Source organism: Geotrypetes seraphini, chromosome 9, assembly GCF_902459505.1.
Source record: "Geotrypetes seraphini chromosome 9, aGeoSer1.1, whole genome shotgun sequence".
Classification (NCBI taxonomy): Eukaryota; Metazoa; Chordata; class Amphibia; order Gymnophiona; family Dermophiidae; genus Geotrypetes; species Geotrypetes seraphini.
Window position 1 is genome coordinate 165,240,787 of NC_047092.1, and position 24,171 is coordinate 165,264,957.

The 24,171-nt window shown below is 44.2% G+C and overlaps 1 protein-coding gene across 2 annotated transcripts in view; it reads left to right on the forward strand.

The window, feature by feature from the left end:
* The window catches only part of NMD3 (NMD3 ribosome export adaptor), a 61,140-nt gene that overhangs the window by 21,731 nt on the left and 15,238 nt on the right, over positions 1–24,171 (forward strand). For both annotated transcript variants that reach the window (XM_033959723.1, XM_033959724.1), the window contains exons 7-11: positions 3,080–3,170; positions 4,965–5,043; positions 8,444–8,540; positions 19,140–19,257; positions 23,862–24,007. In XM_033959723.1, coding sequence (XP_033815614.1) covers positions 3,080–3,170; positions 4,965–5,043; positions 8,444–8,540; positions 19,140–19,257; positions 23,862–24,007 — 531 coding nt within the window. The remainder of the gene's footprint in view (positions 1–3,079; positions 3,171–4,964; positions 5,044–8,443; positions 8,541–19,139; positions 19,258–23,861; positions 24,008–24,171) is intronic.

Consider the following 24,171-nt stretch of genomic DNA (forward strand, 5'->3'; position numbering starts at 1 on the left):
CCACGCACTCCTCCGTCGGGCGGGAAGGCACTCGCGCACGCGCGGTGCGGCCAACTAGAAACTTCTAGTTAAAAAGGTCCGTACCGAGGGCTCCGTCGGTGACGTCACCCATGTGTTAAGAATATCTGCCTGCTGTCCCTGGATAACACCTGTTACGGTAAGTAACTGTGCTTTATTGCTGGCCGCGGCGGTAAAAGCTCTGACGCTCACAGAATTCCTTTGAGCGTCTGAGCTAATACCACTGCAGCTGGCGATTTAAAAAAAAAAAAAAAAAAAAGCCTAACTGGCTTCATAAAAGGAGGCCTATATGTAAGTTACTCCATCTCTTCTGTTTTGTGATTTTGATAATAGATTGGAGATTATGGTAACTAAATGATTTTATGTTCATCATTTTATTATCTATATAATAAAACCGTAGGCGGCGCATGCGCAGTCTTATCAGCGTGCTTCCATGATCCGTATGTCCGTGGCCGCCAAGACTGCAGCATGCCCCGCGCTTACTACGGCCCCACGCGCAGCTCAGTTCGGCACGGCGGTTTCCCCAGATAGGGGAAGTCGAAAAACTCACTCCCGACGCGCAGCTGAGTTCGGCACGGCGATTTCCCCGGTTTCCCCAGATAGGGAAGCCGAACTGCTCACTCCCGTCTCAGCGGCCTGCACATCGACGATTCAACCCCCTCCCCCCCCCCCCCCCGGGGCTGCCTAAAGAAACAAAGTTTCACGGTGCTTGGCCCGCCAAACAATTCCTGCTGTTGCCGAAATTTGCCCCACCGTTCCTTCCCTTCCTCCATCAGGTCAGTTCAACTCCGCCTATGTTAAAAGGAGCTGCTTTGAAATTGGAGCCCTGCCGCCACCGTAACACGTTCCTCTCTGCCAAGGCAGAGGGGAAAGTGCTACGGCAGTGGCAGGCCTCCGATTTTGACGTGGCTCCTTTTAACATTGGTGGATTCACTGCACCTGATGGAGGGAGGGAAAGAAAGGTGGTTGTGCGGCGCGGGAAGGGGGCGGCAAGGGACTAAGTTGGCCGGTAGTGCTGTTTTTCCATGAAGGAGGAACACGTGAAAAGAAAACAAAATAAAGAAAACGTTGGCCCCCGCCGAAGAAGTGGAATGTGGAGGAGGGGCGCGAGGAGCCGGAGAGCTGTATGTAAGTGTGTGCGCGCGCGTGTGTATAGCCAAGGAGGAAGTGCAGCAGGAGCAAGGAGGTGGGGAGAGTGGATTTCCCCTACTTGGATGTCAGTAAAAGCTTTGGTCCTGTGATCCTCACTCTTTTCCTGGGGCTACTGCTGGACAGAGGGGGAGCAGGACATAAAGGAGAAGAGCTACTGCTGGACAGGGGGAGGAGGGAATGGGAGGGGTGCTGCTGGACAGGGGGAGATAAAAGGAGAAGGGCTACTGCTATATGGGGGGAGCAGGGAAAGGGGGAGAGGTGTTGCTGGACAGGGAGGAGGTAAAAATAAGGGAGAAGGGCTGCTAGCACCCGTTAATGTAACGGGCTAAACAACTAGTGATAATATAATTCTGTAGTGTAACATCTGTTGTAAAGCACTTGATCTTATCCAATTTAAAAGTTTAAAAAATTAAAGTTTTAAAGTTAAAAAGTCAGAAATCAGAGGCAAGAAATAAGGCAAAAGAAAAGATTTTAACATTTTATATTTATTGTGAGTCCTTTTACTAAGATGTGTCAATGATTAGCTCACGCTAAATGCTAAGAAGCCCTTTTTATATCTGTGGACTTCTTAGCATTTAGGGGCAAATTCAGTAGGTGTCCTACTGCTGTCTAACCAGCCAATCGGGGACAAACGTTTAAAAAAAAACCCAACAAAACATAAAAAAACACCCCGATGCAGGCTGCCTCCATTTTAGGTGTCTTCGCGAGCCTAGGGAGGTGCATAGGGCCGCCTAAACTCACCCCAGGTTAGGCGTGGCCGTGGTTTCAACCGGAAGTGGTCTTAGGCGAGCTTAGGCGGTCCTAGGTGCCTGACATGTACATCTCAAGTAGACACAGCTGCTGAACTGATCGCGGCAAGGGAATCTCCCTGCTACAATTGGTTTAGTGGCTACAGCAGGGAACCTGTCCCTCCATGATGTTGGCCGGCAGGAGGGATACTCGATCCCTCCTGCTGCAAACCCCCAAATGATCCCTGGCAGGAGGGATGCCCAATCCCTCCTGCCGCAAACCCTGAAATAAGCCCCGGCAGGAGGGATGTCCAGTCCCTCCTGCCGGAACCCCCGAAGCCGCCACCCCCCTCCCCCTGAATGTCTGGCAGGAGGAGTGCCCAATTCCTCCTGCCCCCGCCTCACCACCACCAAGACACCCACTGGCAGTCCTACTAGAAACCCCCAACACCCCAAGTACCTTTTAGTTGGCTGCCCAGAGAGATGCTTACTCCCTACGGCTGGCAGGCCTGCCATTCAGTGGAGGTGGGTCTGCCGGATGGAAGGAGTAAACATTCCTCCTGTCAGCCAGCTAAAAAGGCACTTATGGTGTCTGGGTGGTCTTGGGAAGTGGTCGAGGTGCTGGGGATGTCTTGGGGGGGTGGGGGGAGGAGAGGATGCGGGAGACCAGAATTGCTGACAGCAGGCAGATGGAGACACTGGTCCCCAGACTGCTGGTCTAGAGAAGTTCAAGTTATTTAATATACTGCAAATATAAAACAAAAGTTAAAATCGAAGCGGTTTACAATGAATATAAAATGGGGAAATAAAACAATACAAAACTATTACAATTAAAGGGAAGAACAATAAGGATGAATTACAGTAAAATTTGCAATGGGATATTAGGGGAAAGTTAAAAAAGGGGAACCCATGATAATAGCAGTGGTGCAATTGGCAGCAGGAGGTCGTTTGCATATGTATGTCGAGAACCTCCGATTTAAATGTGCGTTTATTCATATTGGAGAATTTGTCTACTGACAATGTATTCTGTTTATCTCACAAGATAATGTTTCCAATTAAACTGCTTTGGGCCCTTGATAGCTGCTTATGCCGATGATGTTGCTTGAAGCACACATTATGGCCTTGAATACTGATCACAGCACCTGCTGTGCAAATAACCTTGTTCTGACTTCAATTTTTAGGTTCTGCATAAAAAGACCTTCTATTATCTTGAGCAAATCATTTTAAAACATCGGCTCCATCAAAATACACTTCGTGTCAAAGAGATTCATGGTAAGAAGTGAAGTACCGTTTACTCACTTGATCTACAGCACGTGTGGACATGGAATTTCTAGTGGCCACATCTTTGGGGTGCAGATGTCGGGATGGCATTTCTAGCTGAAGTGGACTACTTTTATTATAAAAGTACACTATGGGGAGTGTGTGGCGCAGTGATTAAAGCTACAGCCTCAGCACTCTGAGGCTGTGGGTTCAAACCCACGTTGCTCCTTCTGATCCTGGGCAAGTCACTTTAATTCCTCCGTCGCCCCAGGAACATTAGATAGATTGTGAGCCCACCAGGGAAAAATGCTTGAATACCTGAATAAATTCATGTAAACCGTTCTGAGCTTCCTGGGGAGAACGGTATAGAAAATTGAATAAATATATAAATACATAAAATGCACACAAAGGCCAATTCTATAATGGGGTACCCACATTTACACAATCTGGGCCTGATTCTGGAAATGGCGCCTGCAAATTGGGCACCTACTGCTTGCCAGTCACCGGTAGGCACTCCATCCAGAATCATGCCTATTTTTGTACAGCCTTGAATGTAGGCTTGTATTTTACAGGCCTGTATTTAAGGCATCTGACTCGCGCTTACGGAAGCGTCTAGGCATGCCTATGGATGCCTAAGGCCTCTTCTGGCATAAGCCATGCCTACACTGGCCTTAGGCATCTGTAGGTGTGAGTCAAGACGCCTACATTGTAGGCGTTGTTTGCTGCATTGATTTTTTTTTTTTTTACGTGCATCCTGGTTGGTCCGTTAGATGGTGTTAGGGCACTTACAGCCACCTACAATCGGGATGCTGTTTTGAGAATTGGGCCCTCTGGTCACATTTACGACAGATTGGGTTTGGCTGTAGAGGGCTTTGACTACTGGAAATGCTATCTGAACATAAGGAGAGTATTGGGTAGATTTCTACAGTCTGTATCCAGAAAATGGCAAAAAAAGAACAGAATCGAGTATTTTTATACCATTTTTATTGTTGGCACCATTTTTTTATCCTGGTGTCTCTCTGCCTTCTAGCAGTGCTGGAAAGCAGGGGCGCCATCTTTGATTCTGGCACCATCCCGGCCAGCAGTACAGGAGGACTGCTGCGGCCTGGGGACACATCAACAGTAGGTCCTGGGTAGGTGAAGATAAGACTTGGGGGTGGTGGTTTTTTGTTTTGGTTTTTTTTTTTTTTGGGAGGGGGGGAAGCTGAATTTGGTGTTTCTGAAATTCTCATTGACGTTCCTTATATGTGCAAGCGGAAGAAAAAACACCCAAGTGCTATTCTGTAAGTGGCATAGATATAAATGTAAGGTGGGGTGGAGGTGTTCACATGGGAGGGACAAGGGCAGTGATGCCACTTACATGCACACCACTTAAAAGAATCCAGCAGACCCTCAATATTCGCGGGGGTTAGGGGCAGAGCCGTCATCAAAATGGCTGCCGCGAGTTTCCGTTGTAGTCACTTGCGGCAGCCATTTTGATGATGGCTCTGCATGGGGCAGGAATGTAGGACGATCGATCCTGCTCTGCGTCGCCGCTAGACCACCAGGTAAGGTCTGGGGAAGGTCCGGGATGCAGTGTTTCTAAAAAAAAAAAATAATAATAAATAAATAAATTGTTCTAACAAATTCTAAATGCACTTGGAAACTTGAAATGCAAGCAAAATAAATGCTAACATCAAGTTAATATGCAGAGAGTCTTGCAGATGACTTCTTTTGTTGTAATTCACAATGGGGAGAAAAGTGGTTTGGGGTCAGAACAGTAATCTCATTAACATTTTGGGTTTAATATATATTTTTTGTCTTAAGATGGACTTGATTTCTATTATGCCGCAAAGCAGCACGCTCAGAAGATGGTGGAATTCCTTCAGTGTACAGTACCCTGCAGGTATATAGTTTCACATTTCTGGATCAAGGGTAGGAAATAATTAATACTGAAGTATTCTTTAGCAACTCTCCAGCCCGGTATAGATATCTTTCAAGCGTGTATATATCTCATCATGACCAGCAGGTGGAGACTGAAAACAAACTGTGGAATAGTACATAATAGGTGCCTTTCCCTATTTCTATCAGTCTTCTTTCAGTCTCAGCAGGTGTGAGGAGCTGTACCCATCTCCCATCTGCCTGGTATTGGCCGAAACAGAAAACTAGTTTGGTTGTGTGAATGTGAACCAGTGAGGCCCACTGGGGATTGTCAGAGCTTGAAGTTGGAGAGTCTTCTGCTAAACCCAAAGGAGATTACTCTCCAGTCCTAGGAACTGCAAGCACAGGCTGACAACTGGGGGAGCCATTATAAAAGGGCTTTTCAATAAATCTGTCAAGTTTAGGTTATCGTCAATGCTGATGTAGCTAAATATCCTATGAGATGGGACCTTTGTGAGAACACGTAAAAAATCCAAAACATTATAACCAGCTTTTTATGCTTAACCTAACTGTGCACAAGTAATAAAAAATAAAAAAAGTAGCAGTGAGATGTTTCCCATTTTTATTTAGTTATAAAACTGATCAAGAACAAGCACAATATAGATTTTTACTAAAATAGGGTAAAGGAGTCCAGACACTGGTCTACACTGTGGATGTTATACCAGTCTGATGCACCATCCAGAATAAAGAAGTACATTGATGCTACTGAATGAGAGGACTAAACACCTGTAAAATTACAATCAAGAGCAATATTTTCTTAGCATCAGCAGCACAGAGGCTAGTGGGTTACGTCCATCTACCAGCAGATGGAGATAGAGAATACTGACTTGAAGTGTGCCTTATTGGATGCCCAGCCTCCTGGTCTCCCAGTATACTCATTCCATTAGTTTACCTACAGAATTGAGAGAGAAAGAATCTTAGACATATAAAGGCACATTATTTTCAATTGGCCTTCTCACATTGATGGGATGTGAATTTGGGACCTCAATTTCAATTCATTTAATTGATTATTATTTTTTAATTTTATTATTTTAGATTGTTATATAATTATGCATTAGAAATGTGTATATATATATATATATATATATATATATATATATATATATATATATATATCGTTTGTTTATTAAAAATCTTTATATACTGCTTAAATAGCCAAAAAAAGGATCAAAGCGGTTAACAACATAATTCAAAGTAATGAAAAGAACTCCACTTAAATAGTAAAGAAAAAGGAAAAAAAAAATATATATATATTTACTTGTGCTTGAAAACAATCGCTGCAGATTTTTACAGGGCTGTGGAGTTGGTACATAAAACCTTTCACGCCGAATCCTTTATAAATCTATATAGGTTTTGTACTACACACAAGGTGTAGGTCTTCTTGAGATTTTGGTTTAATTTATGCTTATTATTTTTGGTCAGCTATTATGGATTTTACCATTTGTGTTCTGTGTGTGTGGCTGAGGTGTTCTGTAGAATTTTGTAGTAATTTGGCTTATTTAGTTATCTCAATAATGGAGGGGATATTTTTGAGGAGGTGATGGGGGGGTTGTTTAGCCTTGTTCTGTATTTGTGATTTATAAAATGACAGTTGCACAAAATATTGTTTCTTTTTATACTTTAATAAAAAGATTTCAATGTAAATCATAACTATTCGAAGCTTGTTCAGATGGCATCAGACAATTTGTGGGGACAGGGACAAACTTTGTCCCTGAGTCATTCTCTAGGTGCCACTTTCACTATATAATATAAATATCATAAAATATATTATATTTTGTAATCATCAAAGAGCTTGATATCAAAATATATTCTAAAAGTAAAACATATCCTGAAAAAAATGGGTTAATCAAATTATCTGTGAAATAAGAGATTTAAGCATTATAATATTTGCATGACATATAGTTTAACTCTATTAAGAGTTGGTGCATTTTCTCTGATTCCAATAATTTAACAATTATTTCTGACTCCTCAGCCCTGGAGTTTTCTCACAGAATCTAGCTTCCGCACACCACAAGTTTGATTAAAACGCTTTGGCCTAGATGCACTAAACATAATCACTAATACCAACTGGATTGCTGTTGACCGATTCTCTGGACGATCATGGAAGAGCGATTGATGTACCAAAAAGATTACATGCAAATGATTTGCACAGAGTTTTATAGTAATCCCCATCTGTCTCATCCGATTGGTGTGAGAGTCACTCTCATACATGCGTAAAGCCAGCAAAGGGAAACCCGAGTATCTGAGAGGCAGGGGAAGCCCCGAAAGCAGCCCCCTGCCACTCATCTGTTTGGGGCAGGAAACTTTTTTTTTTTTTTAATGGAGTGATATTGTGCCCCATTAATTTAAAAAAAAACCCTCACCAATGTACCAGCACCAGGAACCAACCAACACCCCCCCTCTGCAGCCTTGAAAACGGCAGGAGGGATGCCCACTCCAGCCTGGAATGCCATCGCCATCCCCACCCCCACGAGAGAATATTGGCAGGAGGGATGCCCATGCCCTCCTGCCAATGAAGGCCCCCCCACCAAACCATTCCTTATCCCCCCCCAAAGAAAAAAGGCAGGAGGGATGACCACTCTCTCTTGCCACTGGATGTTCCCCTGAAACATCCCCCCTGTACCTTTGGTAGATATTGGAAGCTGGAAAGAAGCATGGTCCCTCCATTTCCGAGGCCTACCAGTTGAAATGACAGGCCTTCCCCTCCCCGGTGCACCATGTGATGCACGGGGAGGAGCCTAAGGTCCTGATTGCTCATATGTCAAACTTTAGGCCCCTCCCTGTGCATCACATGGGATACAGAGGGAGGAGCCTAAGGCCCTGATTGACTCAGACGTCAAAGGCCCCCCCTTTTCTGTCCCAGTATGGCAACTCTTTATGTTCTTATGTGAGCCAAGTATAGGATAATCAAGCCATTGTGACATCACTGATCGGTTTGGCTCTTAGGCATTGGTGGAATGAGGCATTATGATATCACAATCTCAGCTCTGGAATGTTGCTACTCTTTGAGTTTCTGTCGGGACCTGGATTGGTCATTGTTGGAAACAGGATACTGGGCTTGATGGACCTTCGGTTTGACCCAGTATGGCAATTCTTATGTTCTTATTATAGAATAGCATTGGGTTCAGATTTTTTTTTCAGCACTGATTTTTGAGCACTATTTACTGAATCTGGCCCTGTGAATGCCAATATAGTGTGAGGTCCTTTTTTTCCAGATGATGAGTGGAGGGGTATGCTGCTGTTACTGAAGTACTCTGCACTCTGTCTTCTTCCATCGAGGAAGCATGATTACATCTTGGAAAGAATTGTGTTGCATAGAGATAGCTGGTCCATTTTCTCTATTAACTTGTCATTTTCCTTTTTAGATCTAAAGCCTCTCAGCGTTTGATATCCCATGATATTCACAGCAATACCTACAACTACAAGAGCACTTTCTCTGTGGAAATTGTTCCCATATGCAAGGTATTTTTAGATCATTTTTTTGTGTAGTAAAAACACCAGAAAGCTTTATTTTTAGGTTAAATTTTCTGCAAACAATTATTAGGCGATGGAAGGTGGGATGTTTTGGGCAGCCTTTTCATTTCGTACAATGATGAAGGCTATGATCTAGTGTCCATTAAACCACTGCAAGGACGGCAGAGATGTTTTTTGGGTTGGTCGCCTAAACCTTTTCTTTTTTTTCAGCTGAAAACCTCAGTGCTTGAAATACTGTGGAGTAGTAAATTATTTTTGGTGACCTAGTATATTCCGTAATCGCCATTTTAACAAAGCAATAACTGAACTTTTCTGTTGACTTTGCTTTTTTCACGGATTTAGAATTGGAAGGTGAATTTATCCTAGTGTTGTCTGGTATTTGAAAATTGTTGATTCAATCATAATTAAACAGCCTTGAGTCTTGGAATCTCATTCATTGTCCTGGGAAATTACAGACAAATTAACATGGGTTTCTCATATTTGAACATAGACAACCTGGATTCACTACAGGTAGGTCTTGTCAGACCATTCTGATCAATTTCTTTGACTGGGTGACCAGAGAATTGGATAGAGGATGTGCGCTAGATGTGGTGTGTTTAGATTTTAGCAAAGCCTTTGCCAGTGTTCCACACAGACGTCTAGTAAATCAACCGAGTGCCATCGGGATGGGTCACAAAGTGACGGCGGGGGTCAAGAACTTGTTGAGTGGAAGGCGACAAAGGGTAGTGATCAATGGATATCGCTCTGAGGAAAGGGATGTTACCAGTGGTGTGCCTAAAGGTTCTGTTCTTGGGCCTGTTCTTTTTAACATTTTTATAAATGATACTGCTGAAGGGTTGTCGGATAAGATTTGCCTCTTTGCAGATGACACCAAAATCTGCAATGGAGTAGACACGCCGGATGGTGTGAATAACATGAACAAAGACCTGGCAAAGCTTGAAGAATAGTCTGAAATTTGGCAGCTAAAATTTAATGCTAAGAAATGCAAGGTCTTGCATTTAGGCTGCAAAAACCCAAGGGAACGGTACAGTTTAGGGGGTGAAGAACTTATGTGCACGACAGAAGAGCGGGACTTAGGTGTGATTGTAAGTGATGATCTTAAGGTGGCCAAACAGGTTGAAAAGTTGACAGCGAAAGCTAGAAGGATGCTAGATTGCATAGGGAGAGGAATGGGCAGTAGGAAAAAGAAGGTATTGATGCCCCTGTATAAGACTTTGAGACCTAATTTAGAATATTGTGTACAATTCTGGAGGCCGCAACTTCAAAAAGATATAAAAAGGATGGAGTCGGTCCAGAGGAAGGCTACTAAAATGGTATGTGGGTCTTCATCATAAGGTGTATGGGGACAGACTTAAAGATCTCAATCTGTATAACTTGGAGGAAAGGCGGGAGAGGGGAGATATGATAGAGACGTTTAAATACCTACATAATATAAATGCGCATGAGTAGAGTCTTTCATTTGAAAGGAAACTGCAATGAGAGGGCATAGGATGAAGTTAAGAGGTGATAGGCTCCAGAGTAATCTAAGGAAATATTTTTTTACAGAAAGGGTGGTAGATGCGTGGAACTGTCCGCCTGAAGAGTTGGGGGAGACAGGGGCTGTCTGAATTCAAGAGGGCCTGGGATAGGCATGTGGGATCCCTCAGAGAAAGAAAGAGATAATGGTTACTGCGGATGGGCAGACTAGATGGACCATTTGGCCTTTATTTGCCATCATGTTTCTATATTTCTGTGTCACCAAAGTATAAAGGACTAAATTTCAGTAAATGGCAGTTACATTTGGGCACTGAAAAAATGAGCGCTGTTGTCTAAAGTGGGCACAGTTTATAGAATAGTGCTTAGTGCCGAGATTCGTACCCACGATTGTTCAGAAGAACATAAGAATAGCCTTACTGGGTCAGACCAATAGTCCATCTTGCCCAGTAGCCTGTCCTCACGGTGGCCAATCCAAGTCACTAATACCTGGCAAAAACCCAAATAGTAGCAACATTCTAGAACGCCAAATAGTAGCAACATTCCAAGCTACCGATCCAGGGCAAGCAGTGGCTTCTCCATGTCTCTCTCAATAACAGGCTATGGACTTTTCCTCCAGGAAATTGTCCAAACCTTTCTTAAAACCAGCTATGCTATCCTCTCTTACCACAACCTCTGGCAATGCATTCCAGAGATTAACTATTCTCTGACTGAAAAAAGTTCAAGTGAAACCTGGTGTGAATCCTCGCATCTAAATTAGGCATAGATTTCCCATATTCTATAATACTACACACATCTGAAGTGAATGTCCCTGACGCACCCTGCCCATGGTGATACCCCCTTTTCAGATGGGTGCTTATAAAAATTTACATGACTAAGAATTACATGTGGAAATATAAATTGTTGTCAAAAAATACAAGTGTGTGTGTGTGGCTGAAACCAAAGCAATGTGGTGTCCCTGAAATTTGTGCTGCTCTCGCTCCCTCCACTCACCCTGAACAGGAGCAGCACTCCTCTCGGACCCCACCACCATCCTTGGGCCCTCCTTCTTCCCTACCTTACAAGCGTTGGTGGTCCAGCGCTTTAGTCAGGGCAGGAGTGATCCCTGCTCCTGTTTGCCCCCGCCAGCATCCGTGTCAAGGTAGCTGCTGCGACTTCAAGTGACAGTCTCATGAGACTGCAGCCAGAGTCGTGGCAGCCATTTTGAGGTTGGAGCCAGCATGGGTAGGAGTGTATTTTTTTAAGTACACATATTTGTTGCAACTCTGCCCCGGCTCTGAAAATATACCTTTGCCTCTGTAGTGTATGCGTGCATACTGCCACGTGATCTTTAGAACGGCCATTCCATAAGGAAGCTAGTTTTTGTAAAATGTTTTCTCTCATAAAACTAGGGTAATCCAATTAACATGGTGGAAAATTCTAAGTTATTCAACCAAAAAATTGTAAAACTCGCAGAGAACAAACTTATATTAAACCAAGCCAATTTCACCTTATTTTCACCGCAAGACCTCGGACACACAAGGCAATACTTTAATGTTCTTTCCATGCCCTTACTGGGGTGATATGTTCATCATTGGTCTTTGTTTAAGGCATCAATATCAAGTGATATTACTTTTGTTTAAACAGGCTCAAGAAAGTTAGTGTGTTACTCAATTATTAAGCACTTAGCTTTTGCCTGACGGCTGCCCAACCATTTCACTTGGCAGTTTCATCAGGGGCTGTGCTTCCTCAAGTATCCACACTTTGGCCCAGATTATACTACCTTAATTCTTCAAAGCCAGCTCATTCGAAAGTAACAGACGCTCCGTATAGCGTACTGTGAGATCCACTAACTTTCTTGAGCCTGTATATAAGTTTGCTCTCATAAAACTGTCCACACCTCTATACAAGTATGTGCAGTGACAAGAAGTATGTATGTAGGGTATAAAATACGCACCTACGCACAGTCTTCAGTGTTTACCCGTATTTTGAGTGGTTTGTACCCTAGTATAGGGCTTGCCAGTTAGTAATTTTCATTTGGCACCTGTGACTTTTGTGCTAAGTTGTTATGGAAGTTGTGTAGCATAAGGGCATATTTTGACATCTCAACTTTCAAATTATTAGTCCAATCTTTGGTGTTAAGCCATTTGGACTATTACAACGTTGTATATCTTGCAGGCATTCAAAAAAATCTTTCCAGACTACGTATTGTTCAAAACGTCGCTGTTCGTTTAATTTTTGGCCTGAGAAAGTATGACCATGTCGCCCCTTTTCTTCGTGAACTTCATTGGTTACCCGTCGAAGCTCACTTTTAAATTTAAATTTGGCTGCATTTGTTATAAAGTTCTAACCGGTTTGGTATCTAATTATCTATTAAATTTGTTTTCTATTTACTAAGTCAATTCGTTCCCGAAGTTCCCATACTTTTTTTGCTTTTCCTTCAGCTTCAGGTTGGCAGTTTAACTGATGTTTTTTTTTAAATTTTGTTAACCGTTTAGAACTTAATGGTTATGCAGTACAGAAATTGACTTATGTTATGTTATCCCAGGACAAGCAGGCATGATATTCTCACATGTGGGTGACGTCATCTACGGAGCCCCAGCGCGGACAGCTTTTCAAGCAAACTTGCTAGAAGTTTCAAGTTTGCACACTGCACCACGCATGTGTCTGCTTCCTCGCCCACTAGAGGGCGCGTTCCACCTCGTGGTCCTCAGTTCATTTTTTTCCGCGGAGCCAGTAAGCCCTGTGGATTGTGAGCTCCTAAATCTTTTTGTCGCTGCTTCCTGACACCGCGTCTGATTTTTTCGGTCGCTGTGCTTATCGATTTTTTGTGTCGTTCTTCTTCTATTCTTTTCTTTTCAAAAAAAAAAAAAAAAAAAAAATTTTTTTCTTCTCGTTGGGCTCCGGGGGCTCCCGGAAGCCGTGGCCGAGGGACGTCGATCGTTCCCGGCCAGTTTCGTCGTTGATGTCCCGTCCTGTAACGGGTTTCAAAAAGTGCAGCCGGTGCGAGAGGCTGCTCTCTATTACAGACCCCCACCGGTGGTGCATCGTTTGTCTGGGCCCGGAACACCCCACCACCTCGTGCGATCGCTGTTCCACCTTTCAGCCCAGGGCTCTCCGTCGCAGGAGGGCCAGAATGGCAGAGCTGTTTGCGGCGGACCCCGTGGTGAAGGCCTCGACGTCGGCCTCGGCTTCGGCCCCGGCCTCGACCTCGGCCTCGACGACCTCGGGGCCCTCGGCCTCTCCTCGCCCTTCGGCTTCCAAGTCGACCTCGGGATCGAAGACTGCCTCGGGTAAGTCCTCTTTTCCATCCCCTACAGGGTCTGCAAAGAAGCCGTCCTCTGTTTCGGCTCCCGACTTTCGTCGGGATCCCGGCTTTCCAGGAGCTCCTCAGAGCGCTCATATCATCGGAGCTGACGGGGGCCCTGGAACAGCTGCAACGGGCTTCGACCCCGGCGGCTGTTACCTCGGAGGCCTCGGCCTCGGCGACCTCGGCCTTGGGTGCCGGGGCTCCCTCGACCTCGGAGACCGGGGCTCCTCCGACCTCGGTCTCGGCGGTCGAGGCTCCGACCGCCTCGGCCTCGGCTTCGGTCTTACCATCGATCCCGGGGGATCAGCCGGAGCGTAGCGTGCGGCCCCGGGACAAGATGCGTCGGGTCCGCCGCATTTCCTCGTCGCCGTCCTCGAGGTCCTCCCGGGGGTCCTCGCCCTCGACTCGGACTCGGTCGAGGCGCCGGCCGAGGAAGCCGAAGCGCTCACGGGGTTCGCCTTGAGGGCGCGGTCGGTCTTCCCCGATCGGGGGCGAGGCGTTGCGGGTGTCGGAGTTGCGCATTGACAATCCGAAGCTTCTCCGCTCCCCGGCGCGTGGATTGTCCCGTTCTTCCTCGCCGAGGAAACGGGAGGAGGCTCTCGTCCCCCGGACCCCGGGGTCCTCGCCCCGGGCCTCGTCGAGGCGGACACATTCTCCTACCCCCTCGAGACCTGTGGAGAAGACATCATGGGGCTCGGGGTCAGGGAGAGATCCTTTGTATTATTCGCACGAGGCCTCTCCTGTTTCCTCGGCGCGAAAGTCGAGATCTCCTTCCCCGCCTGCTAAACCGAATATATGCCTGCTGTCCCTGGATAACACCTGTTACGGTAAGTAACTGTGCTTTATCACCACTGCCAGAACAGAAACATTTCTCCTCCTCTGCACTAAGCAGTTATGTGCGAGTTTGAGCGTCGTCGTGCAGAGAAGAGGTTGTTCTGCAATGGCGGCAGCCAGCTGACAGAGAATTGAGGATAACTGGCTGTGAGGGTTAACTAGGGGTGAGGTGGCTGCTGATTGGCTTGCTGGAATAGTCTAGGGGAGTGGCTGACTAGCTAGGAAGAATTGTTGTGGATGGCTGATTGGCTTGCTGGGGTGAGAGGTGGTGGCTGATTGGCTTGCTGGGGGAGGAGTTGGGGAATGGATTTTTAGTCTATTTTAACTTATTGTATGCTGTATTTATTTTGTTTGCATTTGAGTTGATTTTTCTCTTTAAAATATATTTCTTAAGTGTCTCTCTAGACCGGCACAGCTCACTGATGGGTAATAGCTCACCATGACCAGCAGGTGGACACGGAGAGCAGTGAGTTGTGCCGGTCTGGAGAGACTTAGAGAAAGAAAATTAGCTTTCTGGCTGTACTGTGTTTTGATTTGTATTTCAAATTCCTGTGATGTGCTTAGTAGTTGGAATGGGTCAGGAAGTATATAGCAGTGTTTTTGTTTTGGTTTGAATTTTCTGCTGGTGTGAGTACATTTTGCAGCACTGCTAAATATGTTCCTTCACTGGGGATCAATTTGCTGCCTTCTAATTAAAGTGATGAATTGCTAAGTGCTAATTCAGGGGTCTGCAACCTTTAAGACATAAAGAGTCACTTGGACCCGTTTTCGAAAAGAAAAAAAAACTTGGAGCCGCAAAACCATTATAAAACAAATCTAACACTGCATATATTGTTTCTTATCTTAATGCTATATACAGGATCACTAAATTGAAAATAAAATCATTTTTCCTACCTTTGCTATTTGGTGATTTCATGAGTCTCTGGTTGCACTTTCTTCTTCTGACTGTGCATCCAATCTTTCTTCCTTTCTTTCAGCCTCCTGTATGTTTCCTCTCCTCCAGACCTCATTCTCTCCCCCAACTTTTTCTTTCTGTCTCCCTGTTCCCCCTTCTTTCTGTCTCCGTGCCCTCCCCCAAGCCACTCGGTTTGCTGCCACCGCAATCGGGGAACAGCCCCCAAGCCACCGCCGTCCCAAGCTTTCCCTGCAGAAGTGTTGCGCTGACCAGCATTCCGCTCCCTGACGTCAATTCTGACGTAGGAGAGGAAGTTCCGGGCCAACAAGGCATTTCTCCTCATTCCATCCAGCCTGAGCCCCATCTCTCCTTGATCCAGCATTTCCCTTCTGTGTCTGTCAGAATTACCATTCCACCTATTTTCCAGCATCACCTTCTTTGTGTCCATCTCACTTATATCCCTATCTCACCACTTTTTCAGTATCTTCATTTGTCTCTATCCTTGTCTTTACCCCATGTTCACCATTTGCCCTTTCAATGTCTTTATCTCCCCCCCCTCACACACTTTTTCAGCATTACTTCTATGTCTCTATTTCACCTCCTCTTCATGTCCCCTCTGTATCTCTATCCTTATTCAGTAGGTCCTGCTTACCCTTTCTCTTCTTTGTGTCACTATCTCCATTTTCAGCTTTCCCCCCCTTTTCCTTTGTTACTGCACCCTGTAGCTAGAATCTTTCCACCCTCCCTCCACTCCGGCCCAGCCCAGTATGAAAGATTTCCTTTTGTTTCCCTCCCCTCTCTCTTCTCCTCCCTCACCCACGAGTCCTGCATCTGGCCCTCTCCCTTCTACCTGCACCTGGCAACACCCCCCTGCTCCGCGGCTCTCTTCAGCAACTCGTCAGCAGCAGTGATCAAGACAAGCTGCCGACATCGAGGCCTTCCCTCTACGAGTCCCGCCTTTGTGGAAAAAGGAAGTTGAAACAAGCGGGACTCGCAGAGGGTAGGCCCCGACGTCAGAAGCTTGTGTCGATCGCTGCTGCTGAGTTGCCGAAGAGAGCCGCGGAGCAGGGGATGTGGCCGGAAGCAGGTAGAAGGGAGAGGGAGATAGGAAGGCTGTAGATCTCCGGAGCATGACACCGACCCCGGCCAGGATGATTTCTTTTTCAGGCACCTTACAAGTCCAGCGTCGCGGCGGGAAATAGCCATGCTGAGCAGTGAGCTCAGCACTACACAGATGAAAGCCTTGCTTGCTGATTGGTCCGGCGGCACGGCGGGGCGGGGCCGCCGGACCAATCAGCAAGCAAGGCTTTCATCTGTGTATGTGCTGAGCTCACTGCTCAGCATGGCTATTTCCCGCCGCGACGCTGGACTTGTAAGGTGCATACCTGCGTGACACACTACCGGAGCCGCAGCAAAGGTGGAAAAGAGCTGCATGCGGCTCTGGAGCTGCAGGTTGCCGACCCCCGTGCTAGTTCTTACCAAGTTATTCATCAAGGTAACTAATGTTCTGTTTCTGTTATTTTGAACCAAGAAATTATTTTCCCTTTTTTTTTTTTTTTTAATTCTTTATTTATATTTTGAATATATTATCAAGAATAAACTTCTTGTACAGAATATGATTAAGTCAGCATAACATAAAACAAATGAAGTAACATTTATATAATGAAATTAATCAAAATTAAAGTCCCAAAATTGAGATCCAAGATGTTCCTGAGTGAGAAACTATTTAAAAGAAAAAGAAAATTTCAAATTACAAATTAGGCGGTCAGATGAGAATGGACCAAGAGTAAATTTATGCATTGAGACTTTCTTACTCCCCTTCAAGGCCCCTCCTGGAGAGAAATCCTGTCAGCTGCGAAGGTTCAAAGAAAATATAATTGCAAGATTTATACTTTACAATGCATTTACAAGGATATCGTAAAAGAAATGATGCCCCCATTGCAGCAACCCCAGGCTTAAGAAGCAAAAATTCCTTCCTTCGTTTCTGAGATTCCCTTGTCACATCCGGAAATATTTGAACTTTATATCCAAGAAATTCTTTATGTCTGTTCTTAAAATAAAGCTGTAATATCCAATTTTTATCTGGTGATAAAACCACCGTAGCCAATAGGGTAGCTGGGATAGCTACCTCCCTCATTGAAGATTCCAATAATGATGTTATATCCATTTGTTCGCCCTGACCTTGTTGTTCTAATTGATGTTGTTCTTGCAAATTTTTGGATGTTGGCAAATAATATATTTTAGAGAAAGGAGGAAAAGCATCATTAGGAACATTAAGAACCTCACTAAAGTACTTTTTCAAAACTTCTTTTGCTGATAAAGAAGAAATCTTTGGGAAGTTCAAAAATCTAAGATTATTCAACCGCATATTATTTTCCATCATTTCCACCTTTCTCCTAAGGTTGATATTGTCTTTAATCAGTGTCGTTTGGATTCCCTTTTTTTTTGTGCAAGATATATACACAGTTTTACTGCAGGCACAGGTAAAAAATACATACATGTCGTTCTTATTTTTTTTTGTTGTTGTGCACTTCTCATGGATAGTATGTACAGTGGGGATTCATGGCAAGTTGTAGGTAGGTGAATGTAACTTCGCCTTGAGGTGTGAGCTAAAAGTAACAAATTTGTCAGTCGGATCACAAGGGTCCTATCAGTGAGATTATATTCTTATGGCTTTGCATTAGACCTTAATGCAAATACGTTGCACAGGGAACAGGAAAGGCTCATGTCTGCTTACACCAGCACAGGATTCTTCCCCATCTCTGCTCCTCTTTTTCCCAGCATCCTCTGCCATTTCTGCTGACAGTGGTGAAAATAAAATAAAAAATTTTGGTAGTGCCATAGCGAGGGTAAGAAATGCTCTCCCGCTCCTTCCCCATTCCCACGCTACACTTGTGCCCTCCTTCCCTCCCCTGTACCTCTTTAAATCTTCACCAGCGTGAGCAACTTCTTTGGCCTGCTTGTGCTGGCATTGGCTTTCCTTTTGATACCACTTTCCTGCCCTGTGAATTCATTGCTGGAGAATATGGTGAAATCAGCTTAGTGGGTTTTAAAAAAGGTTTAGATAATTTCCTAAAAAAGAAGTCCATAGGCCATTATTGAGATGGCTTGGGGAAATCCACTGCATATTCCTAGGATAAGCTACATAAAATCTGTTTTATTTCTTGGGATCTAGCTAGGGACTTTGGGACCTGGGTTGCCCACTGTTGGAAAGAGGATGCTGGACTTGATGGGACCTTTGGTCTGTCTCAGTATGGCAGTTCTTATGTTCTTGTTGTCTCTCTCCAAATTTATTAACTAAATATATTTATAAAGTACTTAAGTAAATAGTTCCGTTCTTGATATACAATTCTTTTTCACCTCTCGGCTGAAAATCCATTCCAAAATTGTTTCCATCTTCTGTATTATCCACCAATCCTGACAAGGGCCTCTTGTTTTGCCAGAATTTGCCGTGAGTTGTCTCGGCACTACTCAATAGCTACAGAAAAAAAACCTCATAATTTTTTAATTAGCATTTTAATTAGGATTAGGATTTTATATATCGCCTATCAAGGTTATCTAAGCGGTTTTTACAATCAGGTACTCAAGCATTTTTCCCTCTCTGTCCCGGTGGGCTCACAATCTATCTAACGTACCTGGGGCTATGGAGGATTAAGTGACTTGCCCGGGGTCACAAGGAGCAGCGCGGGGTTTGAACCCACAACCCCAGGGTGCTGAGGCTGTAGATCCAACCACTGCGCCACACACTCCTCCAAGGCATTCAAAATATCGACCCAATTCATATACATATATAGTAAATATTGATGTATTGCACACACGTATCGGAGATATTTTCCACCTATATTTGCATACTTTTGGACTTTCAAAAGTATATGCCTACAACTTAATGAAAAAAAGTACCTGTAGAAATGGTAGATACAGATGTTGCCTGAGTCAATTTTCAAAAGGGGTATATTTTTTTTTGAAAATTGTGAAGGCTGTGAATATGTCACACATGCACCTTGTCTGAAAAATGTCCTGTTGCTGTTTAAAATGTGTTTGACTATATAGGATTTATATCATTTTTTTTTGTTTGTTACTGTTTCTTGTGATGCAGGACAATGTTATCTGTTTATCTCCAAAACTGGCCCAGAGCCTGGGGAACATGAGTCAGATTTGTGTATGTATTCGGGTGACGAGCACCATCCATCTTATCGACCCTTGTACCTTGCAGAGTAAGTAGCTTTGGGGTTTTTTGTGTCATGGAACTTGTTCTGTCTTCTATGGAACATTCCTCTTCTGATTTCAGAAGTTAATCCAAAAGAGAAACCTGTAATTCTATTAGTTTGCATCAGAAAGTGAAGAAACTGAACTGTTTCTAATGCAAATTTATTGGAATCCTTTTTTTTTTTTTTTCCATTAAACATTTGGGTCCATTTTTTTTTATTTTTATTTTGGAACATTGATCAAACTGCCTGTAGTAGTACAAATGTTGTGGATACTTATTATCCACTGGCTTTGTGCTAAATAAGGCAAAATTAAAGCATATTTTTGTGTAATAGCCTGCTTTTTTAATCCATTGAAAATAGCACGTGTAAATTTGAAAATGTCATCTGCAAATGTTGTTTTCCTCCCTGGATTTCAGCACACTCCAAAGAAAGTAGGTAAGATTGATTTTCCTCTGCAGTGAAGATGGCAGGACATTTTGGGGGTGGGGCGTGGGAAGGGGGGATGACAGGGTTTAGGAAGAGGGGGTGGCATAGATATGGCGATGAAGGGATAATTGTTTCTCTTCCTATGCCATGCTTATAGCAACAACCCTAATGAAAATAGGCATATGCTGGAATGAGCCGGTCTCATAAATTTTTAGAGACTAAAAGACCTTAAGTGCTCGCGGTTGCTTGCTATTAGAACTTGTCTTAGCAAGTGACCTAAATTCGAGCTCTCACCAGTCAAAACGTCTCTTTTTAGCTTTTTTATAAATCTGAAATGTTCTTATAAATTAATTGTGTGAAATATTAATCTTTTAAATAAATCACCCATTTGTGTTCATTTAAATTTCTTGTTTCATTTCTTCAATTTTCTTTTTTTACTCCTAATGGAGGCCCGTAACTTAATCTATATAATACAGTGGTGCCTCGCACAGCGAACGCCTCGCACAGCGAACGCTGCGCACAACGAACTTTATGTCTTGATTCGTACAACGGACTTCGTTTCACACAACGAAGTCCGGGGTTCCTGCGGGGTTGGATCGCAGCGGGGTTGGTCGAGCCGCGAGGGTAGTCTCCTTCTCCTTACCTGCCCTGTCGCAGCACACAGCCGAACGGAAATCTTCCCGATGTCAGCGCTGACGTCGGAGGGAGGGCTTAAGCAAAGCTCTCCCTTCCTCCGACGTCAGCGCTGACATCAGGAAGACTTCCGTTCGGCTGTGTGCGGCTGCGGCAGGGCAGGTAGGAAGAAGGCAATGGCGAACGAAAGAGGGGGGAGGGGGCGGTCCGCCCCGAAGAATGTGCACAGCTGGTCAGGTCCCCCGATCGACCGACAACAGGCCCGGCCGACAAACCTCCCTGCCCTGTAGCCGCGAATCTAAATTACCTCTTACAGCAGCTTCAATAATCCAGCTGCTGTAAGAAGGTAATTTAGATTCGCGGCTACAGGACAGGGAGATTTGTCCGACCGGGCCTGTTCTGTTGTCGGTCGGGTGCAAAAGCGCCACAAAGGTGGAGGCAGGGAGGGAGGAAAGGTGGAGTGGAGAAGAAAAGACGCTTAAGGGGGGAGAAGGCCGCTGAAAGCACATGTTGGAGCAGGGGATGAGAGGGAGGGAGAGAAGGGGAAATATTGGACAAGGGCAGAAGGGATGCTAAATCATAGGGTGACAGGCAGAGAGAACAACAGGAAAAAGAGTGGAAGCAATCTTGAACCCTGAGGGTGAGGGCAGAGAGAGGTGGTGAGATGATTGATCATGGGGAGAGGGACAAAAGGGAATAGAGATGGGATAGGAAGATAGTGGAAGTAAAAGGACAGGGAGATGTATGTTTTTAGATGTATCTAAATAAAAATAATAACAAAAAATTTATCTTTTTTATGTCATCTTAGCATATTTTATGCTGCAGAACGAATTATTTTTTTTTACATGTATTCCTATGGGAAAACGCGTTTCACATAACGAACGTTTCACATAACAAACTTGCTCCTGGAACCAATTAAGTTCGTTGTGTGAGGCACCACTGTACTTAGCTTGGATTTTACTCTGCCAAGTTGATTAGATGAAATACGATGGAAGCTCTCCGTTCCGCTCTATGATTGTCTAAAGAGCTTCATCAGGAAATGGGCATTCTGTTGTTTCAAAAACTTTAATGCTGCCTTTGGTGTGTTCTAGCCGTTAGACAGATTTCTATGGAACACAAATGACTGATTTATTTAAAAGATTAATATTTCACACAATTATTAATTTATAAGAACATTTCAGATTTATAAAAAAGCTAAAAAGAGACGTTTTGACCGGTGAGAGCTCACTTGCTAAGACAAGTTCTAATAGCAAGCAACTGCAAGCACTGGAGGTCTTTTAGTCTCTAAAAATTTATGAAAATTTAAAACAATAGAGACTGGCTCATTCCAGCATATGCCTATTTTCATTAGGGTTGTTGGTTTTAAAATACAAAAGTTTGAATGTATTTAATGCTTATAGCAACACAAAGCAATTGTTTTGGAGAAGATATTTATTAGCTGTTGGGATTAAGGAGAATAAAATGGTCACGTGATTATGCCCAAAATAAGATACAAGAGGACAATTAAAAAATAAGATAAAATTTCCCCATTATTGCTATACATTAATTGATTTAACTCACCGTTCCCAAATTGGTTTAGAAATCTAGGGCCAGTGCAGTTGGTGGCTGCCGATTACGTATTGATGACACGATAGCACCGTTTAGAGAATCATGCGTCCGGCGAAGATAAGCACCAGAAATGTAGGCCAGGGTTTTCCAGGTCTACATTTCTTTGATGTGACTCGCGCCTAACGCCACTTCCAGCATTAGCCACACCCACAGTGGCATTAGGCACCATAAAGCACCTACAGGGGCGCGATTCCTGCGCTGTTTTTTTTTAGGTGCTAATAGTTGCCTTGAAAATCAGTTTAAAACATTGTTTAAATGGGGTTTTTCACTGAGCTTGGGTGCCTACAGGTGCCATTTAAAGAATCCGTGCCCTAGTGTGCAAATAATTTAAGCAAAAAATAAGTTAATGCAACTTTCATATAACTGATGGCTCATTAAGGTTCATTCGTGCACATACATCTTACCCTGCTTAGCTAATTTCAGAATAAATTAGAAAGGAGTCTGTGTTTGAGTGATTCACTTAAGGAGATCTGGATTCATGTGTTCCACTGGTTTATTAATACAGTGCCGCTGTCAAAATGTTGTAAGATTCATTAATGGAACTTAAAATAACAGGAGAACAATGACGCAAGACCATAGTTTGCAATCTCTCTGTTTTATGTTGGTTGCCCAGCTCTTGCAGCATGAATATTTTGAATAAAACCTTCAGTTTAGTGAGGCATAACAACCAGGGTTGTACACTGCCAAAAGAAGTTTAGTTAGGGCTCCTTTTACAAAGGTGCGCTAGCGTTTTTAACGCACACACCGGATTAGCGCGCACTAGCTGAAAAATTACCGCCTGCTTAAAAGGAGGCAGTAGCGGCCAGCGCCTGCGGCATTTTTGCATGTGCTATTCCGCGCATTAAGGCCCTGGCTCACCTTTGTAAAGGAGCCCTTTAGTTTATTCCTTAATGATTTTTATTTAGTTAGTTTATGTTAGTTAGTTAGTCCTTAATGGTTTTTAAGAAACAATCTTTGAAAGTAATCAAGGTTAGATCTTCTTACTTGTCCTGTAGATTTTTGAAACATTATAGCCTGCATGGTGGACCTGGTTTTACTTTTGTGTCTGCAGAGGAGAAGTAGAGAATGACACGGGGAAAAATTCTGTCCCCGTCACTGCCCTGTCCCCTTCACCGCCCCGTCCACGTCTTCAGCGTCTTCTCCTCTCCATCCCCCCACCCCCAGCACCCTACACGCGGTTCAGCAGCTCCCTCTCGCCGGCCAGCCGTGCTTTTTCTCTCCCTCCCTCTTACCTTCTCTTGTGGCAAAACTGGCAATTTGTATAAGGCTATGCGCTGTATTACAGCCGAAGCCTTGAAGTCGCGTCGGGTTGCCTGCTAGAAAAGTCTCCTCCGATGCAACTGGGAACAGGAAGTTGCATCAGAGGAGATTTTTCCAGCAGGCAACACGACGCAGCTTCAAGACTCCGGCTGTAATACAGCTCATAGCCTTATAGAAATCGCCAGTTTCAACAAGAAAAGGTAAGGGAAAAGGAGGGAGGGAGGGAGATGCATGGCCGGCGGGAGAGAGGGAGCTGCCAGATCGAACGCTCATTCACCGCGCGTGCTAACCATTCACCGCTCCACGAGGCGGTGAATGGCCTTGTCCCCGATCTCGCAGTGACCTTTTTTTTTTTTTTGGGTCACCGCTTTGGCGGGTTACCCGCGGCTAGCCGTGGGTAACAACCATCGTGTCATTCTCTAAGCAGAAGTCACAGTATTCTGAAAAACCAGAATTCCATCTAAGGACCTAATAATAGCAGGAATGTGATCCACAATTTAGTCATGAAATGAGAAAATGTCTAATCATTGAACACCCTGGAAACTAGGCTCCTGGTCAGTTTTCCTGTGTTAATGATGTGTTCTACCTGAGATTGATACTGTTGTATGTTGGTGGAAGTTTATCTGCTCTGTGTCGCAATACTTCTTCCCCTCGCCAAAGCTTCACTTTATTTGCTTTTCTAGTTGCGGAAGTGGATGGGAATACCTACTGGCGACACCCTTTCAATAGCCTCTTTCATCATAAGCAGCTGGAAGAGTTCATGGTCATGGACTGCGATGTTATCCGAGACAGGAAACAGAACGCTGGGGCTGGAATGAAATCCAACAAAGTGCGTGCTCTCCCTTCCGAGTTTTAATATTTGATTATAGCAACCAATCAGTGGACTTTTAAGTTTTCTAAAGGAAAAAAGCAGAAAGTGAACCAAATGGTAAAAAAATGTTTCAAATAAGGAGAGTGGGAGAGTTTGATAGAGGTGTATAGGAAGCTGGTGAA